The sequence below is a fragment of the Conger conger genome, chromosome 2 (genome assembly GCF_963514075.1).
Source record: "Conger conger chromosome 2, fConCon1.1, whole genome shotgun sequence".
Lineage (NCBI taxonomy): Eukaryota > Metazoa > Chordata > Actinopteri > Anguilliformes > Congridae > Conger > Conger conger.
The window spans coordinates 74,012,055-74,034,887 of record NC_083761.1 but is presented as its reverse complement, the minus strand read 5'-3'; the positions used below and the strand labels follow the sequence as shown (position 1 = coordinate 74,034,887).

General features: G+C 44.1%; 2 protein-coding genes across 2 annotated transcripts; both read left to right on the top strand.

The window, feature by feature from the left end:
- The first annotated feature begins 3,388 nt into the window (after nucleotides 1-3,388).
- nptxrb (neuronal pentraxin receptor b) lies at nucleotides 3,389-11,994 on the top strand. Its single transcript, XM_061232454.1, has 5 exons — nucleotides 3,389-4,513; nucleotides 5,834-6,086; nucleotides 7,287-7,528; nucleotides 8,294-8,473; nucleotides 9,764-11,994. Exons 1-5 carry the CDS (start codon nucleotides 3,830-3,832, stop codon nucleotides 9,992-9,994), a joined length of 1,590 nt encoding a protein of 529 aa, XP_061088438.1. The 5' UTR covers nucleotides 3,389-3,829; the 3' UTR covers nucleotides 9,995-11,994.
- A 4,411-nt stretch (nucleotides 11,995-16,405) lies between these two features.
- On the top strand, nucleotides 16,406-20,362 carry dnal4b (dynein, axonemal, light chain 4b). The gene is made up of 4 exons (XM_061231479.1): nucleotides 16,406-16,491; nucleotides 17,238-17,315; nucleotides 17,432-17,515; nucleotides 18,782-20,362. The coding sequence occupies exons 2-4, from the start codon at nucleotides 17,244-17,246 to the stop codon at nucleotides 18,944-18,946; spliced, it is 321 nt and encodes a 106-aa protein (XP_061087463.1). The 5' UTR covers nucleotides 16,406-16,491; nucleotides 17,238-17,243; the 3' UTR covers nucleotides 18,947-20,362.
- The last annotated feature ends 2,471 nt before the right edge of the window (nucleotides 20,363-22,833 follow it).

The window sequence follows — 22,833 nt, the reverse complement described above, 5'->3', positions numbered from 1 at the left end:
CTGGGCCTTTGAAGAAAAATGCATCTGAGAGTCCCTGGAGTCTGCAAGCTCTCTAACTCTCTTTCAGAATCACCTTGCATTTCTGTTGCTCTTTTTCTGTAGTCGCTTCGATGTTTGAGGTTTATGGCCTATCTACTGAGGGCGGGTTTCCCAGTGGGTGGATAATTGTATGGAGTGAAGATCAATAGCTGCCCTCTTCCACGCTGTTGCACAGGAGCCAGGCAGCTGTGTCGGGCACAGAACAGCACTGCAGGAAGCTGTGACCTCACAACACGTCTGCTGTTGGCCTGGTAACAGGAAGGTGAGGGGGAGGGGTTAATAAGCAGTTATGACACGGCCAAAGCTGTGTTCAGTGGAACGCCGACAGGACGTTTTATAAGCAAGCTGTGGTGGTCATTTTAACAATCAATACATTGCGCTGTATTCCTGTAGCTCTGTAACAAAGCTATCAGGAGCAATTCTAAATTACATTTTTAATAAAAAGCAAGGCTAGATGTAGACTGACTAATTGCAGCAATCTAACAAAGATTGAAATCATTTTTAATGGTCTGCCAGTCCTTCAGTTCAAAGCAGCATCAACAAATCTAATATATATACATACATACATGCATACATACATACACACCTTGAGCTTTAGACTACAGAAACAAGAATAGTAGTAATACAGGAAAAAAATATAATAAGACAAAACACTATTATGTGGATGGGGGCAAAAGTGAAAGGTTTCTGCCCAAAGCATGCACACTCATATTTAATATCTAAATGTGGTGTCTGCCTGTTTAGTCATGTCGACAACTAAAGAGGTGAGCTGAGATCAAAGATACAAGAAATGTTCCATTCAGATGGGTCCAAGTGCTGCCTGCGTCACAATTCTTCCTGTGCACACCAGGTGTCACTGTAATCCCAATTAAGGCTCATTCATTATGATAAACAAACTGCATATTTCTGCTCTCTTTAATACGAATGAAGGGAACAACCTTCTTAATAATACTCTTTAATGGTGCCAGAAGAGCATGTGCAGCAATGTTTTCAGTTTCCAGTTTTCAGTCAATTTAAAAAAACATCAAAGCAACCAGTCAAAGCACCATGTACACTGTCAGAGTTGATTCAACACTCGATATTTTGCTGTATGTGGAAGAGAGGCATATAAAACTAAAAAAGAATTGTTATTTACATACTGTAAGCTTCATTTTCCAACATGTGTACAGGTCTGTGCTTGTAATGATCAATGGAATCAACCGAATAATCTTTCTAATAATTAACAATTAATGGTTTAATACTTTGTGCAAACATCCCTGGCAAATCTGGGAGATATGGGCTAACAAAGTTTGCTCTAATTTGCTTGACTCCATGACTTTGACCTACCATATATCCATTACTGAAATGGTTCACTCATCACTCTGTTACATGAAATGAAAGGTAACAGAGTTATGAGTGATTATAATCTTGAAATCTCCAAAGTAATAATGGCAACACCATCTCCAGAATTCAATTGTGGATATTTGTGTCACTGTCGAGACATCATTGCTTTTCTGAAGTAGCATCGCATAGTTTTGTATGACTAATTCCTGGTTTTCCACCCTCCCTTTACGTGGAAGTCCATTGTGAAGACTGGCCAATCAGTGGCACTACTTAAAATAAGAAAATAAAACTGGGCTGAGTACTGAGTCCAAAGAATTGTATCACTGTCCAAATACTTATTACATTACATTATATTACATTAATGGCATTTGGCAGACGCTCTTATCCAGAGCGACGTACAGTTGATTAGACTAAGCAGGAGACAATCCTCCCCTGGAGCAATGCAGGGTTAAGGGCCTTGCTCGAGGGCTGTGCAGATCTTATTGTGGCTACACCGGGATTAGAACCACCGACCTTGTGTGTCCCGTCATTTACCATAGCCACTACGCTACAGGCCGCCCACAGCAGTAAGGTCCTTATGGACTGCAATGTATATTGTTTTACCATATTTACCATATGTTTGAACATAACATATAGATTATTATCTGTGTTGTTGTTTTATTACTGTATGTCAGCACTGTGTCTAAGCAGCCAACAGGATGGAGGGTGATGGGAAGTGTGGGTAGCAGAATTGTAGTGCACGATTGGTACTAAATGCACTTTTATGCTCTCTGCATTTTTATTATATTGCCTTGTAAATACAGACTTTGCACGTCTTTATTAATGTTGTCATTTCCCGCTCTGCTGAGCCGCAATATACGTTTACTTGTGAATGAATGAATGAATAATCGTATTCTCTTTCCTGCGCCTGATGTGATAAGCATCGGATAATACTATTCAAAATCTGAGGTAAGCATTATTAATAGATGCCAAGGTCAGCTGGAAGTGGTATTGATGGGCCAGTGCGGGGCAGCCCCCCCCCCCCTCTGGAAGCTGAAAAATGAAACCGCCAGCACAGCGAGCCGGGGGGGGGGAGGGTGTGTGTGTGTGTGTGAGGGGCGGGGGGGGGGGAGCATTATAGGAGACAATCCTTTCTCGTGAGATAGCAGGTGCACCAAATCCTGACTCACTACGTAGTTATTTAAGATCCTGGAATGCCTAATGGAAAGAGCAGGGGGGAGTTTCCTTGTGCCCTGGAAAAAAAAAATCTTAACCCATTCCTCAAATGAAATCCCCCAGCTCAGCTAATGAGTGGTGAGTGCTGCAGTTACAAAATGGCCGCCGTGTGAATCACCCAAGTGAGCGATGGCAGAAGAGACGTCCGCAAACATCTGCAAAGCCCTTCGTCACCCCGGGAGACTGATGAGAGATGCAAATGCATTTCTCTTATGATTATGTCATTAAGTGGAGCGCGCTGCGGGGTGATGTCATTTATTAGTTGTGCCAAACGATGTGAAGCTGGCCAGTCTGTGTGACATCATTATGGCAGTGTTGATGGCCTGTGCTTGCAAGTACAAGAGGAAATGTGAATGCAGACAAATACTGTAGATATAGATGGATAGATTGATACTGATCAAGGTAGATATTTCAACAAAACTCCACATTATGAAACAAAACTCCATGATCAATACCTTCTCTCTTACTGAATTCAGAATGTTTCTTTTTTTTGTAGTAGTAGTAGTAAAGACTAGTATAATGAATCAATCGATTCACTTTTATATTGACTCCTTCTCAAGAAAAGTCCAAGTATTGTTCAAGTTTTTGCAGCGGAAAAAAATATATAATATTTGTATTTTTTATCTGAACTGAACCAGGATGTTGCCCATGGTTCCCGTAAATCAGATTGTAGTAGAAGTATAAATTCCCTCTCTGTTGCTTGTGCCCCCCCTCCCTTCCTCTCTCTCTCTCTCTCTCTCTCTCTCTCTCTTTCTCTCTCTCACACATACTGCACCTTCTCTCCTGGTCCCCACAGTAACTACACAGGCGTAGCAGCTTAGCAACAGAGAGCGAGAGGACGTTTGCAGTCGAAAGAATACAACATAACAGCTCTGCATTATTTCTATTTTTGAACGAAGAAGGGACGGAAAACAACAGGAAGCTACGGCACGAGGAAGCTACATTTATAACATTGTGTATCCAAAATAATTATTCTAGGCTAGTTGGTTTAAAAGGCGTCAAATGTAGGCTACACTTTTTCGATTTAAAAGCAGGTAATGGATAGCTATGTGGCATGATAGCGCATCGTAGCGCTATCTAGTTTCTCGTATAAATCAGAGACACCCGACAACCAACTGAGTGCGGTTTGTTCGTGCCTGTTTCTCCAACCAGGAAAGTTGTTTTTTTTAATAACAAGCGCTCCAATTTCTCTTTTATATCGACCTCTCTCACCGCCACCCTGAAGTTCGTCGCGGTTTTGTTGGCCGCCGGGATGCTGGCCTTTCTCGGCGCGGTCATATGCATCATTGCCAGCGTCTACCCGGGGTCTTCTACCCCAGCTCATCTCCCACTGGCGGACAACCAGTCGCTGGCTCCGGATGCACCGTTGCAGTCCCTCTCTCCGGGTTCTGTTGCACACGCTGGTTCTCTGGGCGCTCTCCACGGTTCTGAATCAACAGAGTCTGGAGGTGTGGGGGTCAGCCTGGAGGCGCCTACATTAAACGAACTGAGCAATTCGGGCGGGATCGGGTCAGGAGGCAGGAAACAGTTTAGTTTTAGTCGCCTCATCTGCACCCCTATTCCTGTTGGAGAATGCAAAACAAATAACCTTCAGCAACAAGCCGACGAGCCGTCTTCGTACTCGGCCGAGGACCTGGGATACTTCCGCACCACCGCTGAGCAACTGCGGCAGACCGTGCTGCAGCAGAAAGACCAGATCCTAATGGACCAGCGAACAATAAGGGAACTAACAGGGAAGCTGTCTGAATGTGAAAGCGGGTTGGAGGAGCGCAGCGCAGAGGTCGAAAGAAGCGTGGGTATGTGGGGAGATAACCGCCGTCTCATGGCTGGCGACGATGTGCATTCTCTGGCTTTGGCTCAGATGCAAACTGCCCGTGCTGTGGAGGAACTAGAACGAGCCATTCTTCAGTTGAAGGACCGCATCGAGAAACTGGAGGTAATTGAAGAGCTAGACCGGTGAAGCAATGACGTGCTGTGTTTTGGCGTGCTTTTCTCTGGAACATATTGTCCTCAGTGATTAGTGTATACTCGTTTGGAAAGCGTTGTCAGTTTGTGCTGTTTTGTCTCTCCTGTTGATCGTCATCATTGAGAGGTTTAGCGATAGACGGAATGGTCTGTCATAAGATGTACTGGTGTGTTTAAATTGTTTGTCTGATATGTTATAGCGTAAATTACATAATTGAGGAAGAGCCACATTATTGGCTGACGTTCAGTGAAAATTGATTATCTTCCCTGCTTCACTCTCACTTAGTTTGTGTGCTCATGAGTCAATAAAAAAAAAAGATCCAAGACAGCGTTGATTCTGAGTGACGAACTGTGGTGTGAGAAATTCAATTAAGAGGTCGCTCTATTCACTCTATTAACTCCCCACTGCAGTTCAGTCTGCATTCTGAAAATCTATTAATTTCCCCTGGATTTATAATATCTTTCTGCCATTTGATGCATGATGTGTGTGCCATTTTAAACAGCAAATCCTAAGTCACTATTTTTCAAACAATATTTTAAATCGTTTCAAATATTCAAGAACTGTGATAAATGTCTAAATGTTCTTAAAATGTATGTGTATCCGCACGAGATTCTAGCCTGTGCAGGCTATGAAAACGAACGTAGAGTGTACTCATTGGTATAACAAGGTTTAACAGTTTAACTGTATGGAGGATTTTAGTGATTACACCAAGGCTTATTTTCAAGCTCTCAATCCCTCTATAGTAATATGTCGCTGTGTTTACACCGTAACTGGCAGGTTTAATTTGCTACAATGTGGCCCCCAGAGCCAGTGAGGGGGAGAGGAGGCAGATTTTATTGGCCTCGTTCTGCATCTGTCCTCATGGACAGTATTACAGTATAAATATATTCACACAAGCCTAACCTCAGTCTAAATCTGTCTCTCATTTACTGCCTCCTATTATCTCTGCTTCTAGTCTGTATCTCTCAATTTGTCTCTGTCTCTTTCTCTCACACACACACACACACACACAGACGCACACTCATAAACACATGCGCACACACATGCAAACACACACATTATGCTTGCATGCACGCACACGTACACACCGCTGAAAGAAACACACATATGCTGCAGTGTGGCATATTGTCCACCCTGTATACTCCCTTCTCTACAGTACTAATGTGTGATGCTAGAGCCATATAGAACTCACAAAGCCGTATATTAAGTAGTTATGAAATATTTTATACGCACAAAATGACCAGTGAATAACATTAGGCATCTATTCTCTCTTGTGTCTCCATGTTGCAGTCAGAGTTAGGCCCGTTGGCCCATAACCTGTCAGAGATGAGTTTAAAGGGGCTGGTGGGCATCTCTGGGGCCCCGCGGAGGCTGGGCGAGACTGCGCCCTGGCGGGTGGAGGACCTGGAGGGCGAGCTGGAGCGCAAGATCGATCAGCTGGAGAAGGAAAGGGCCACGCTCCGCAAGCAGTCGCAGAGCCACCACCAGGAGATCGACCAGGGCATCAGCACCCTGCACCACCGCATCGCCCAGCTGGAGCAGAGTGAGCCCAGAGAGGAGCGCAAAACGCCTCGTACACCTGCACAGACAGAGAGAAATAGGCTGAGGTGCCCTGTACAAACAGAGAGAAATAGGCTGAGATTTCCTGTTCAAACAGAGAGAAATGCTGTGAGATTTCCTGTACAAACAGAGAGAAATGGTGTGAAATGCTATGTACAAACAGGTGGAAATAGTCTGAGATGCCCTGTACAAACAGGTGGAAATAGGCTGAGATGCCCTGTACAAACAGAGAGAAATAGGCTGAGATTTCCTGTACAAACAGAGATAAATCCTGTGAGATTTCCTGTACAAACAGAGAGAAATGGTGTGAAATGCTATGTACAAACAGGTGGAAATAGTCTGAGATACCCTGTACAAACAGGTGGAAATAGTCTGAGATGCCCTGTACAAACAGGTGGAAATAGTGAGATGCCCTGTACAAACAGGTGGAAATAGTCTGAGATGCCCCGTACAAACAGGTGTGAATAGTCTGAGATGCTATGTACAAACACGTGGAAATAGTGTGGGATGCCCTGTACAAACAGGTGTGAATAGTCTGAGATGCTTTGTACAAACACATGGAAATAGTGTGAGATGCCCTGTACAAACAGGTGGAAGTAGTGAAATGCCCTGTACAAACAGGTGTGAATAGTCTGAGATGCCCTGGACAAACAGGTGGAAATAGTCTGAGATGCCCTGTACAAACAGGTGGAAATAGTCTGAGATGCCCTGTACAAACAGGTGGAAATAGTCTGAGATGCCCTGTACAAACAGGTGGAAATAGTCTGAGATGCCCTGTACAAACAGAGAGAAATGCTGTGAGATTTCCTGAACAAACAGGTGAAACAGTGTGAGATGCCCTGTACAAATAGTCTGGCAAAAAAGAAAGAACATGACAGAAGTGAACAGAGGCTAGTTTGGATGGGTGGACAAAGCGGAGAAGAAGAGTGAGGGAAGGGAGAGAGTGAGGGGCAGACATTGAGACCTTGACTGCTTTAATGAATACACAAAAACCACTATCAGAGAGAGGGGGGGTTCTCAGTTAAATGTTAAATGAGTCCAGTCTTTGGGTGGAGATCTCTGTCTCTGTGCCGCACTCGTCCCTCTACGGTCGCCTACAGCACTAACCCTTCATGGAGTCACTTCCATGCTAACGCTAACGCTTTCCTGACCTGGCGGCCTCGCCCGCTTTCGCTCCTTCCAGGCCTGTCGGAGTACGACTACCCCGACGGCTTCAAGCTGTCCTTCCCGCTGCGGACCAACTACATGTACGGCAAGGTGAAGCGGGCGGTGCCGGAGATGCACGCGCTGACGGCCTGCCTGTGGCTGCGGGCCCGGGAGGGGGGCATCGGCACGCCCTTCTCCTACTCCGTGGCCGAGCAGCCCAACGAGCTGGTGCTCCTGCAGGGCCTGCACAGCCCCGTGGAGCTGCTCATCAGCGACAAGGTAGAGCCGTGACCGCGCCCAGCCCTTCTGTTCCGTCACACGCCCACATTCCCGTTAACACGTGTCGCTGCGTACTGCTCAGTTCTGTATTTTTCATTACAGTTCTGTGTCGTTTTTCACGGGTTTACTGGGGGGGGGGGACTTTTACAATTGTATTTCCTGGTTGTAGGCTGTGCTCGGATGTTTTTGTGCTTTCGTTGAGTGATAATTAATTTGTCCTGCCATTTGAAAGCTTTTTTGTGCTCTTCAGCGAGGGAGAGTGTGCGTTCTGTGTTTGGGTTGGAATATCAGATGAAGCGCTGAAGTACTGGATCTGACTCTGTGGGTTATTACTGGAGGCTGTGTTATTGCATCAGTCTCTTCTGGCTTTGATGGACATATCCTCCTGAGACTGAGCAAAAAAAAGTTGAAGTACTTCATTTATTTGACTAAAAACATGATTATGTCTCGGATGACAAAAAAGAGGTTGCAGTGAAAATATATATATTGTGAAAAATATCATTTATTTTATGCTTATTTAATGTCCCTTGTCATATTGGTTTCAGAATAGTATAATATATATTATGGTTCTTGAGATCAAGGTGAGAGACTCATGTCGCTTACAGGGAACAAAAATGAAATGACAGGTTTCAGGATGTTATTATCCAGGCAGTTGCAACGGCCATGTTCTCCTGAACCTTCCCACAGTGTTTCTACTGTAAATAGACACTGAAGACATACAGCCAGACCTCATCAGCCGCTGTCTTTACCCTGCTCCTCCTGTAGGTGGCGCAGCTGCCCCTGTCCTTGCCTCCAGACAGCTGGCAGCACGTGTGCATCAGCTGGACTCTGCGGGACGGGGTGTGGAAGGCCTACCAGGGGGGCCTGCTGAAGGGCGGGGGGGAGGGCCTGGCTGCCTGGCACCCGATTCGGGCTGGAGGGGTGCTCATTCTGGGGCAGGAGCAGGTAAGCAATGACAGCAGCAGTCTTCCCCAATTTCACTGCCATGATGCAAATGGACTGCATGTGGAAATGCAACACGAAAGCACAAAGATGACCACCGTGTGTACAGTGCTTATATTCTTCACCTTGCAGTCCAGATAGAGTGCACAGAATCATATCAGTGGCCGAATGCTCTGACTACTTCTGTAATGCCATGGCGAGACATACAAAACATTTATAAAATTGCAATCATACTATCAGATTGGTACTAATGCAGCATCTAAACGGTGTTTTAAGTCAGCATTTAGAACTAATTCATGCAGAGCGATGCACTCACATGTATTATTTGTTTTACACCCAATCAATGTATACACTATGCTGCCATTACACTGCGGAGCCCAGGACTCGCTGGTTAATTGAGTGCGTATACGCACGTGCAGTATGTGAGCTGAGCTACAGGAAGTGGGTGTAACATATTCTCCTGAAATACAGAATGACATTGCCTTACATTAGAGCCAGGCTGGCTGCTAAAACTTGTTCCTGGAGGGCCGCAGCTCCTGTGGGCTTCCATTACCGCCAGGCAATTAGGGCCGTGATTGGACTGAGTGCTGGCATGTACTCTCCCTCCCCAGCCCCACGTCGGAGAATGCCATAAGTGATTAATAAAGAGCTGCAGCCCTGTCTGAGGACTGTATTACATTAAAGCTACTGTAGGGCTGTGTTGTCTTTCACACCCATGGGAAATGGACATTTCTCATCGTTCGCCTCGACGCCAATCCAACCTGATCCCCACGCCCGTTTACCGCTACCCTGCTGTGATCCTTCCTTCACTGCACACTCATCCTGTCTCACCTGTCATCCTGTCACGCCTGTCTTTTAATGACTAATACCTTGATTGATTGGCCTTGTATAGGCCATAGATTATAATAGCACTTGTGTATAGTTATTGTTGTACTCAGGGTATTCTAGCTGCCAACCGTGGTGTGCTAGTTTGTTAGTTGATGTATTCTTCATGGGTTCAAATTGTATCAATGTGGTCACTCTAGGACTCGGAACCGACCTCTAGGGTCCTCAACGCACTTGTCCCTGGGTTCGATTTGCACTTCATTGTAGGTCGCTCTGGGTAAGAGTGTCTGCTAGATGCCTGTAATGTAATGTAATACCTTGGTTAGATAATCAGTTGAATCGAAAAAAAACCTGCGCCCACGCCTGATTTGACACCCCAGCTCCATACTGATCCATCCTCTTCCACTGCCATCTCCAGTCTCACCTTCCCTATTTCCGTCTCTCTGTCTCTCTCGGCTGCGGGGGTAGGACACTCTTGGGGGCCGCTTCGACGCCTCCCAGGCCCTGGTGGGGGCGCTGTCCCAGTTCAACCTGTGGGACCGGGTCCTGACTCCGGCCGAGGTCTCGGGCCTGGCGCAGTGCAGCAGGGCCTCCCTGGGCAACGTGGTGCCCTGGACGAACAGAGACGTTGAGGTTCACGGAGGGGCCATCAAGGAGCCTCGCGACCCCTGCGCTGAGCGTGCCAACACCCAGCCCTGAGGAAGAGGAGGAGGAGGAGGAGGAAGAGCAGGAGGTGCTGTGCAGCAGAATATCGGGCGTCTGATTGGCTGTTGTATTTCTACACAGAAGTGTGTCCATGCAGTCCCACAGGACGCTACAGGCTTACGCCATTGCTAGCCTGTGCGTTGCTAGCGCGTGCTGGATTTTGCTCCGTTTCCCTGCGGGGCAGGTTTGTGATCTGGTCTACAGTCTTTCAGTGAGCTTGTACAATGGAGCCGTTCTGCATTGCCAGAGCTAAGTGCTCCAGAGCCTTGTCTTGTCTCGTGTCCTGCTTGTATTCTTCTTTTTAAGAGGTGATTTCTGGTGTAATCTTCAGTGATATTGTTACATTTTTCTTCACTAGTGATGGGGCGGGGGATATTGTTCTGTACAGCATATTTGTCTTCATGTTAAGCTGTTTGTTAACTTTTTATCGTAGCGTGTTTTTTGTAGTCTCTTATGTAGTCTCTTATGCACCCTTAACACTGGCTATCCCCACATTGCCACTGTGTCACATCGAAATCATGAAAATGGCCGCACAGAATGACTGCTTACCTTCCTGTACGTTTTCCAAGGCACTGAGTACCAAATGTACGTTCCCTTAAAGAATATTTTGAAATGACGGGGCCCTGTCAGTGAAGACACTGAGCATGAATGCAGGCTGGGCGTTATAGCGCAGGGCTTAGGCTTGTTAATGCCATTAGCCGACTGCGAATGTGAGACACATCTGGGCCCATCCCGGTTTAAGCAGGCTCGGGTTTTCTTCTGGGTTTCCCCTGCATTCCTCTCAGTGATGTGAAATGGCTGTCCTTGAGTAGTTTGGCCAAAATGGCGTTGGGCTCAAGCAGCTGCCTCAGAGGTGTGTATGCGTGTCAGTGGCCCCAAAGCCATCTCCGCAGGAAACCACAAGTGCTTCGGGTAGAGCTGCTGAGGATGATTACAGAGTTGGCAGGATCGAGAAGGAGCATTCTGGTTGCATGGAGATGAATGGAACCAGCTTGAATTTACTTCAGGATAAAGTAACATTGGTTGAACATAATCAAAGCACACCGCATATATTAGAAAACACAGTCATTGCCGATTCTTCCATTCTTGCTGTTTTAAGCATACATTTCAGAAATAATATTGCCTGACATGTAGTTGTTAATCATTTAGGGGCAACATTAGCTCAAGAGGTAAGAGCAGTTCTCTGGCAGTCGGAGGGTTGCTGGTTCAATCCCGCTCTGAGTGTGTGTACCTGCGTAAGAGCAAAGCTGGTTGGTGCCTTGCATGGCAGCCAGTCACCATTGGTGTGAGTGTGTGTGAATGGGTGAATGAGAAGTGTTAACTGTACATTGTTGTATAAATGCAGACCATTTAAAGGTATTCTAGAATGTATGCATAAAAATACTTTTATGAAAGCTGCAATAATGTATACAGTACATATTCTAAATGGCAAAAGGAGTCCATTCTATCATATGTAGTGTGCACAGAGAGCTATTTGAGTGCCCCTAATTTTGTGGTTTGAACGTAGCTAAAATGAAGAATGGAATGAACACATTGTCATCATTTTCCACACTGACTGTCATGTTAATAAAAATATACCGTTATTTCAAAATAAAAATCAAAAATCAAAAGCACACTCCCGTAGGCCCATTGATACCCACCACCAAGCTGTTTTGCAAATGTTCATTTTTTCTGCTCAGTTTTGTTGAAAGAGAGTAGGAAGCAGTGTGACAAGGTACAGAACACAATCATTTGGGTGCCTACCGCCACTACCCAGATCTGCCCAGCTTTACCCATTCTGTCTCCCAGTAACCAACATGATTGTAAAGTGCCTGTCTGGGTAAACATGGCCCACAATGCTCTCTTTTTTCCTTCTTCTCCTGCGCTTTTGGTTTTTGGGACGATCAGCTGCGATGTCAGTGCTGTGCTTGTTTACCTCTGCATCTCTGTGGCTCTCCTGTGAAATATGTGTATGAAAAGTAAAATGATTAAAAACAAAATGGCTGACAATGCTATCTGAAAAGAAACCATGTGAATTATTATTGGTGTTTCTGTCTTTTTCTTTACACTTCTCTGTACTCTCACACACGCTATCCTGTATGTATCTTGCAACTTTTCTTATATTTTTCTACTCATACATGTACCTGTAAATTCCTGAAATGTTTGTATCAGTTCATCTGTATCTCTCAATTTCTCTCTCTCTTTCTTTCTGTCTCTCTCTCTCTCTCTCTCTCTCTCTCTCTCTCTCTCTCTCTGTCTCTCTCTCCCTCCCTCTGATTCTAATGCCCGTATTGTAATATAATTATCAGGAATAAAATCAGTTTGTGCACTGACCAGACTTCCTCCTTATACATCCCAGCTGTATTTTCACCGGAGCGACCTGTAGAATTTGCCCTGATTGTTAAGCATTAAAGTGGAGGTTCAGCACTGTGCCTTATTTGAATTTGAGACATCAGAGCAGGGTCAAACATATACAACACTCTGGTGATTTGTGTTTTTGGTCTTCACTTCAAAATTTGAAGCATTATCTACATCCGCCTGTCTTTTCACATGAAGAAACGTTCTGACCTACGCTTGTTTCCTTTTTCCCAATCCTCTACCCTGTCCTTCTGGCTTGCTGCCCACATTTCTATCTACTTGTGCATCATTGTTTTTTTACTCTTCTGATGTTCCCACTCAGTTTCTCTTCCTTAGCCGTGGACTACAAATGATTGTGATTGTCAGCTTGTGATATTAATAACACCTGAGAATTAGCCAGCCTGCTTCCCTCCGCCCTTCGTCATCTTTCTCAGCCTTCTTCTTCAATTACAAACTTCCCATCCTCTGCTTCCCAGTGAATCCTCCCCCCCATGTATAAAACTACACCTCTCCACCATACATTTATCCTCCCATCTTCTCTCTAATCCCCTTGAGAGGTAAAACATCACCTCGTCCTTTTTTCTCCCTGTCACACTTCTCTGAATTGTCCCGCTCTCTCTCTCTCTCTCTCTCTCTCTCTCACTCTCTCTCTCTCTCTCTCTCTCTCTCTCTCTCTCTCTCTCTCACTTCCTTCAGTCCTTTTCACAAACAGGGCAGCGTTAATTAAGAGTTCCAGCTTTGTCAAAGCTGTGACGCTTGGTCTGCGTCAGACGAGTAAACGCTTCTTTAAAAAGGGTCATTATGGCCGCATTATGATCACGCCTCAGCTAACACCTCAGATGACTAATCGCTGATTTGTCTGGATCCACATTTTCAGATCTGAGAATAACAGGCTTCTTTCTACAGCTCTGTGATACTGAGCTTTGAAGTTCTTGTCGGAACATCGTAAAAACCGGAATTACACCCAGAATGGAAACTATTTTTCACATTTAATAATAGCACAGACATATCAAGAATGAAACTCAAAAACAGTTCACATAGAATCCTGTAATTCTCACATTACTGTGTTTTTCTCACATAGTCTGGTTCAATATACTTATGCTTTTAAATTGCTTTTACATATACAGCATGCATATGTTTGTTGTAAAGTGCTCTGAATTTGTGTAAAATGTTCAGTGTTGATCATCTCTAACAGTGCTTATATACCACAGAGTCCAATAGGAATTAAATGCACCATATCAGACATGATTTAACACTGAACATTTTCACTGTGTGTCTATTCCTATATTTCTATATTTTATGTTTATATACAAATCACCTGCATTGCAGTGCTGTGTTTGTAACGCTTCTCCCTTGAAGATGCAAAGATTTGAGGACAAAGCAAAGGCCAGGTGAGAATGAAATTATTATTTTGTACTGAAATGACAAGCATGAGTAATTGCTAATGTTGTCTATCAAATCCATTTCAACTTTTCATTCTCTTTTCACTTTCTCTGTGTGGCTCCCTCCTTCTACGAGTATCTTTCTTCAGTTAAATGCAGTATTTTTCTGTGATACTCCTTTCTGTCATCTTTGCTGCTACTCTGGGTTTCCAGTGCAGGAGATGAGTGTGGATTTGCAAACACAGATCAATCACTGTAATGACTGCAGGTCTTTTATATTGCAATACCTTTCTGCATCCTTTTCCCTGGTGCATATTCTTCACTCCCCTCCTCTCCTCTCCTTCATTGCATTCTCTGTCTTTTTCTTTATCTACCTCTACTTTATAGCTTTGTAACATCAATGTACTTTCCTCTGTTTGTAATCTTCTTCCATGCATACACAGGTGTGTTTTGAGAACTTGTTTTATTCATACGTTGTTTGATTCTTGTCCTCCCACTTGGAAGGAGGAATTGTAAAGTGAAGTGTATTAACATATAAAGTGGTGCCTGCAGTCAGTACAGCCTTCTTGCCAGGTGTAGCTCACAGCACATGTACCCCAGTGGCACAGGGTACAGCCAGTTCCTCACGCCTCTTCATCAGAGCTCTAGTCCCTATTTTTTCCCAAGCTGTTCTTCCTCACCTTATATGAGCTGGTACTTGTGTTTTGAGTTGGGCTGGTTCACACCAAGATAAAGGCCCTCACCTTTTTAGTCTGAGTCCAAAGCTACTGCCACTGCAATGGGGTAAAAACAAACAAGCCCACAGGGGCATGCACAATACACACACAAACAGATGCATGCACAATACACACACAAACAGATGCATGCACAATACACACACAAACAGATGCATACACAATACACACACACACACACACACTTACATGCACACACATATTTATGCAAACACAAATATAATCTTTCCAATGTGGTAAGCCCAGATAGCTTCATTAGTTCATATTGCAACTTGACAACATGATGTACCATCAACAATCAACCCATACATGCACACACAAATCGCCACAGTCACACACACACTGAAAGGTATGCTGTAGGCAACTGTACTGACAGTATCAATATGTGAATCATGCTTTGTTTGTTTCATTGATTCCATAAAAGAGATCAGTCCCTCCCTGTGTCTGCTATTTTTCATCCTTGAAAAAATAATCCACTAATCCACAAAACCAGAATAAAAAGGTTTATCTACAATCAAATAAATCCATAAAGCAAAACTAAATTTAGAGTGCTCGGAACAAGGTGAGCCAGATATGTTAGAGGCACAGTAAACTAATTGCAAACAGCCAAACCACGATAAGATATTATGACTGACATATTTAATTGTGTTTATATTGACACAATACAAAGAAGAGCGGTAATTGCATTGCTTAAATCAATCATCGGCAGCAGAGTTCATAATGAACTTTCCTGATGCTCCACATGAGTTGATTTCAGCGCAGAATATTTAGGGCACGACAGTGTTCAACATGCCCAGGGACTGAACTTGAACAGATGTGGCAGTAGCCTAATATAGGTTATGAGACGCAGAGGTGTAAAAGGAAAGAAGAGGGAGAGAAAACGAGGGAGGGAGCACGTATAGGAAGCAGGATACAGGAATAAAATCTGAAACAACATTCTGACAAAGGAAGAAAGAATAAACAGCAGTAAACCGGCCGAAGCAATTTATGCATTACGGCACACCGGGTAATACGCCGTGTTGTAAAACGTCTATGAAGAATAATGTGCTGCTGATCTCTACAGTCTTATCTGCCCGTGTACATTTATTTATTCTCCAGATAATCCACTCATTTTTAGTGCTGTTTTTTCTTTGTTCCCCACTTATGTTGCTGAGCAGATTTATCATCTATTCCCAGCTTATCTCCGGATGCAGCCCAATAGATGGGGTGAGACAAGGTTCTGTTTCAGGCTGTGTTCCTGCTTTCTCTGTGCACTGCGCCTGTTTTCCAGGTAGTGACTGGGTGTCATGGAGCGACAATGGCTCAGGCCTTAAGAGCATATATTGTGGCAGTCGGAGGGTTGCTGGTTCGATCCCGTTCTGGGTGTGTCAAAGTGTCCCTGAGCGAGACACCTAACCCCCAAAAGCTGGGAAGCTGGTTGATGCCTTGCATCGCAGCCAATCGCCGTTGGTGTGTGAGTGTGTGTATGAATGGGTGAATGAGAAGCATCAATTGTACAGCACTTTGGATAATAAATGCCTACCATTTACCATATGTTTTAGCCTGTCAGTTATGCACAGGTTAATTGCATTCAGAGCATTTCCTGAGCAGTTCCAGATTCCAGAGCACCTTTTTCCATTTGATTGGAAACTGGGTAACTGAGGAGTTCTGGTTTAACAGCATTGCATAATAACATGCGTACACTGTAATGCCTTACAATACTTTGAAAATGTACGTAATCTGAAGTTGTTATGACCATACATACAGAATAGAAGACCTAGAAATGTGCGGTTTTACCACCTAATGTACTGAAGATATGTTTCTTTGGACTAGTCACAGAACTCTGTGACTATCGCTGTCGTCAACACTACCGTGGAAGGAAGTAGGCGTTGTTCACAGTAACTTAAGGTATGATTGACGGGCTTTCTAGCCAATATAAATACTCGTTTACAAGTAGGTGGGTATTTCCGGGGAGGCTGAAATCGTTGCTATGGCCGAAATGTAACAACTACTGTAGCCAAAGAAGCGGTGTAACAAAACTTCTAAGCTTTGGAGAACGGTGGGTAGTTGGCAAAATGTGTATCCGTTAACATCAACATGACAATATCTGACACGTTTAACACAAGAAAAAAGCGTTATGGTATGAAATGTCATATCAGTTTAACGTAGCAAGCAGTTGTATTGATCTTCACTTGGTGTGCAGTTAAGCAGTAATTTAAGTTTGTTTAGATTATCTTGTTCTATAGCTAGCTAGCTATCTTTTTATCCCTCGAGGCGACGAAGTTAATCCTAATTTAGTTAGCTCGTTTACTGTACAATTCTTAAACGTTTCATATGAAGTAAATATTCTCTTGTTTTAATAATTTGCTATATTAAAGAATTGCAAGAGTGAATTAAGGTTGTGTGCTTAAGTAAATCGGCTACGTTATGTATCGTTCTCAGGTTACCCAGACCGACAGCTAACTAATCCGCAGTGAATAGTGTGTTAGGGGGAGTTTGCGATGTAGGTATTTACCGTTCCATTTGCATTGGTAGGTTCAGTGTGGTAACTTTTAGCTATATATTTATTCGTTTACAAGGGGCTGCGTTGGGATTTGTTTAGAATAAGCAGTAAAGAAACTGTAGACCCTACTGATCCTCTACTCCCACCTCAAAACCTCAAAACTGGTGGTAGTCGACTGCGTGCAACCCTCCGCACCGAGCCTGCTAGCTTTAAATACGTGTTGTAGTCAGTTCCATTCCTCTGTGAAAAGTTGCTCGGCTTAAATGCAGCTGTTGACTTTTTGGTGGTCTCTTCTGTTTAAGCGAAATATGGCCGAGACGTTAGACGCCAAGAAAGAAGAGGCAGACTACAAAAGGGTCCACAGCTTCCCCCTGATCAGGGTTAGTACTTGTGTGTATGTGAGTGTGTGTGAGAGGTTACTTTTACAGAGAATGTGTTGTATTGTGAGCTGATCTGTGCAGTGTAGTCGTGTCATTAGCGTTACTGTCCCTTGCAGCATACAGACATGCCTGAAGAGATGAGAGTGGAGACCATGGAGCTTTGTGTCACTGCCTGTGAGAAGTTTTCCACCAACAACGAGGTCAGAATGTGTGTGTGTGTGTGTGTGTGTGTGTGTGATGATGATGGTGGTCATGATGAGATGGTCAATCAGTGTCCTTAATAGGACATTTGCTTTCACATATCTGTGTAAGGTGTAAGTTTTAATGCAATTGGCACAATACTATATTGTCTATTAGTTGCAGTTCAGAAATGCACACAGTACATTTAATTGAAAATGTATTAGCAGGATAAGCCCCTTCAGATGCCACGTCTCATTTTTGGGGAGCTCCCACAATACACAAAGTTACGCTTTAACAGACATTTCAGACGATTCGTCGTCAAGGAAAAAATTAATCAGAAATTTTGCGCATATGGTGATGAATTCCTTCAGATGAAAACAAGGCAGCGCTCCCACACAGTGCTAATAGCAGGTGCAGGGCACGATGAGAACATCATGCAGAGCCTGCAACGCTCCCACTTGCAGTACCTCAGTGTCGTTTCCCTCAGTAAGCATTTTCATCTGAAGTATGTATTCCTGGCCAATATCCCGTGGGATTGAGTTGTTGAATATTCTCAAATGAAAAGAGAGAGTTATGTGTTCATCCGTCACGTGCAGCTCCTCGGTGCAGTTCATGCTGTGAACACATTCCGTTTTTAAGTGGATAAAATGTCAATGTGTCACAGGTGATCTAGTAAAAGGTGAAAAATTACCCACCGCATACTTTTTTAATAAAACATTTGCAAGGCACCATATTTAACTCATGAATGTGTGTATTAGGCACTAGTGCATTTACATAATTTCATTATTTACTGTATTGTACTGGCTAATGTTCCTTATAAGCGTATACATTAAAAATCAAACTAGAGTTAAAAACTCAGAATCTCCTGTGGGTCAGTGTTGGTAAATGCACAAATCAGATGCACCCAGACAAGGCTACTGGCAATACACTAGCATCTTACATTGTCAGGCAGTTGCCTAGATACAGTCAACATTTGTCCTGAGCTTTTAACTTCAGACTCGGTCTGTCCAAATTATCCCGGTTTCTGTTATTTTTCTGTCAAGCTTCTGTTACGGTGTTAAGCTTCTGTTAGAAAGTGCTAAACAAATACATATTCCTGGAGTTGAACCTACACGTAAATTAAAATTTTAGCTTTCTTCACCAAGAAAATATTTTGAGATTTTTAACATTTTCTGTGCTTGTCGGGCAGAACAAAAGTTGATTGAAATGCAGGCTAATGTGTGTTTCTGTAGTGCAGTGTCTAGCACTGAACTGCGTGCCTGTATTTCCTCCGTTCCCTCCCTCAGAGTGCGGCCAAGATGATTAAAGAGTCGATGGACAAGAAGTTCGGCAGCTCGTGGCACGTGGTGATCGGGGAGGGCTTCGGCTTTGAGGTCACGCACGAGGTGAAGAACCTGCTCTACATGTTCTTCGGTGGGAGCCTGGCAGTCTGTGTGTGGAAATGCTCGTAGCACCGTCCCGAACGCTCCACTTCTGTACTGTACTCGACAGGTCACACCGGACTATGCGGTTTTATAGTGTGTGTTTGTGTGTGTGGGGACACAAGTTGTTGTTTTTTTTTTTTTTTAAAGTCGGCAGTCTTTGAGTTTTTGGTTTCTCATGCACTCCATCTTGAGGAAGATCATATTGCTCAATGCTATAGGAGTGTGTGTGTGTGTGTGTGTGTGTGTGTATGTGTGCGCGCGTGTGTGACTGTAATATTTTGGTGCATGTCGCACCTTTTTCTCAGTTAATCTTAGTATGTGTCTCTGGAACACTAGGCCTGTTGGAAGATTTCCCCCCCTCCTCTCTCTGTCCCTTATCCCTGATTTCTCCCCAAGTGCGATCTGATATTTCCATCCTCAAATTATTCCTCTTCCACATATGCTTTTAATTTTCTTTTTTAAGTTGTATTTCTATTTTCTAATAATCATTGTGTAAATACTTTGATGCAATTGTAAAGATTGAACTGTACTTTTCTAAAGCAACATCATGGTAATTCAAATTGTAATTATTATGACTCTTGTAATTTGTAGTATTATGTTTTATAAAGAAGGGCTCAATCATTCTTAATAACTTGAATACTGGCACTCTGATGCTGGCCAAATTCAGGCCTATGGCTCTAACTCATGGAAATATTTTATTGTTGGTGTTCGTATCACTAGAAATGGCACTGGTGATGTGGTTGATATTTGTTGTTTGTATGGATTTGTGTAAACTTTAAAGGGATAATTATGTCAACACAAAATTTACTAATGTTTAAAAAGATTTTTGTTACCTTAAAGATATCTACAGTTGAAGAGAGATGGGATGGTTTTTATACAAATGTTAGCTTATCCACCAGAGGCATTGAAACCCAATAACACATTAGCATGGCCCAAATCGCAGTCATAGTAAAATCCATTGTATCTAGCACATACCAGTGAGCACTTATACATGTATACTTTTGTCAACAGTGGCAAAAATATTCCTGATTATAATTCCATTCTATTTTATATGTAATCCAAAGACTGTTCTAGTAACCTATTTAGTGGAAGAAATACACCTTATGTGCTGGTAATTTATGTAGATTGGAAAAAAGCTGCATTTTAATAGTGTAAGTTTTTTTTTTTGTTTCTATATTTGCATTTTTCCACATTATTATCCAAACGTATACATTCATAATTGCTCATATTCTCAATGAGATATTGTTATGCATGCGGCTTTGAAGATGCTAGCTGGTGCAGTGGCGTTCAGTGTGTGTCTGGTGAATAGGCAAGCAGTTGCTCTGGTAATACAAGCAAGCAGAAACGGAGGATCTTTGTCTCCGGGTGGGGGCTGATTTTAAGGAAAATGAAAACGTTGACATTTTGTGAAGTTCAATGAAAGATCCCTTTAATGGTCTCGTGATGAAGTATGTTTTAATTGGTTATTTGTATAATAAAATAAAACATTTTTACTGAAAAGCAATTTTGAACTGATTGATTGGAGTGGCCGGTCAGAGGTAGATGAATGGGCATTTTTTGCCTTTGCTCCCTGAATAGTGTGCACTCATCTTTGAGATATCTCTGCATGCGTCTCATACATACATCAGTTTGCTCAGGTGCATTTGTCACTTTTATGTGTCACTTTACTGGTGATTATAATTTGTATGTAGAAAAGCTGGGGATGAGGAAGGGTCATTTCCGCACACAGTGTCCTCTGAAACCGTTCATTAAAGCGCATTCCGGGGCGTGCTGCGACCAGCGCCAGGAGATGAATGACCCAGCTGATCTGTTTAACATGCACATTCCCCAGTGCTGTGTCGGCGCATTGGACGCACTTTCATTACTCCATTGGGGTGATTGATGCAGTTCATTCAGTTGCTGAATTAATTTGGAGAACTTTGTCTACGTGGCTGTCCCGTTGAAAGGGTAACCCTCTCAGACACAATAAAGATGTTCTCGTTTCAGAATGTGTTTACTGTCTTCTGCCTGGCCCCATCACCCTGTACATTTCTACAATACTGTCCCAAGGTCTAGTGTTTCTCTGGTCACGTGCAGTCTGAAAATAGAGTGCATCTTTGTGTGGCTCAGAATGTGCTGTACATGTGTGGAACAATGTACTCCCATGTTTGACACGTGTGGAACACTGTACTCCATGTGTGACACGTGTGGAACACTACTCCATGTGTGACACGTGTGGGGCACTGTACTCCATGTGTGACACGTGTGGAACACTACTCCATGTGTGACACGTGTGGGGCACTGTACTCCATGTGTGACACGTGTGGGGCACTGTACTCCCATGTGTGACACGTGTGGAACACTACTCCATGTGTGACACGTGTGGGGCACTACTCCATGTGTGACGTGTGGAACACTACTCCATGTATGACGTGTGTGTGGCACTGTACTCCGTGTGTTCCTCTTGACGTGTGTGTCACGTGTGGAACACTGTAGTCCGTGTTTTCCTCTTGACGCGTGTGTCACGTGTGGAACACTGTACTCCGTGTTTTCCTCTTGACGCGTGTGTCACGTGTGCCGGCTCAATATCTTTTCTTGCGTGCTGCTGCCGCTGACTCAGTCCCTGCATCCGCCTCTCTTCTGTTTCCTCCCTGCTCTCTGTCCTCCTGCTTTCTCCCTCCCACCTCCCTCCTCTTCTCTCCGTCTGCGCGTGTCGCTTCTGTTCATCTGAAGCCACTCGAGTGCTCGGCTCGGGCCGGGCTTGTCCTCGCTGAGGCTTCAATCTCTCCTTCTCGGTCTGTCTCTGTCTCTGTCTTTGTCTCTCTCTCTCTCTCTCTCTGTCTCTGTCTCTGTCTCTCTCTCTCTGTCTCTGTCTGTCTGTCTGTCTCTCTCTCTCTCTCTCTCTCTCTCTCTGTCTCTGTCTCTCTCTCTCTCTCTCTCTCTCTCTCTGTCTCTGTCTCTGTCTGTCTGTCTGTCTCTCTCTCTCTCTCTCTCTCTCTCTCTCTGTCTCTGTCTCTGTCTGTCTCTCTCTCTCTCTCTCTCTCTCTGTTTCTCTCTCTCTCTCTGTCTCTCTCTCTCTCTCTCTCTCTCTCTGTCTCTGTCTCTCTCTCTGTCTTGCTCTCTTTCATTCCGTCGGGCAGGTGACTCAGGCTTGCCCGGGCGAGACGGGGAATGAAACGCAGGTTTTTTTTTGATGTTGTGGCTGTGGGGCGCGCGTGTGAAAGGGTTATGGTGAAGCCGGGGACCCATGGTGATCCGTCCTGCTGAAAGCGCGTTCGCTGGGAATGTGGAAAAACATGGTCACACCAGCCAGAAATCTGCCTGTGCGATGGGCTCTCTTTTTTAAAGGAGGGCAGACGGCCTCCCCTGCTCTTGTTTATTCTCCCCTCTTTATTTAGACTGGAAGAACGCAGAGAGTGTTGCGTACTCTTCTGCATACCACTGTTGTAATGTTGACCTGTTGACCTCTCCCATTAACGTTTTTCCCTGCAGATCTGCGGCTCAGTGGATGTTTTTGTTTTTCACACCATTCTCTGCATAATCTAGAGACTGTTGTGTGTGAAAATCCCAGGAGATGAGCTGCTCAAACCACCCTGTCTGCCACCAACAATCATTCTACGGTCAAAGTCAGTTCGATCACATTTCTTCCCCATTCTGACATTTGGCCTGAAAAACAGCTGAACCTCTTGACCATGTCAGCATGCTTTTATGCACGCGCTTGCTTGCCGCATGGTTGGCTGAGTAAATACTTGCGCGCTGGTGTACAGGTTTCCCTAATAAAGTGGTCACTGAGTGTACATGGCTTGAAGGCTGGCTACCCTGGAGGCCGCACCATGTGGTCCCTTCTAATGCGCTGATTAAACAGAAGGACCAGGAGGAGAGTCTTCATCAGGGAGAGAAGCGAGAGCTGAGACAGGGCTCTGTTGAGTGAGTTC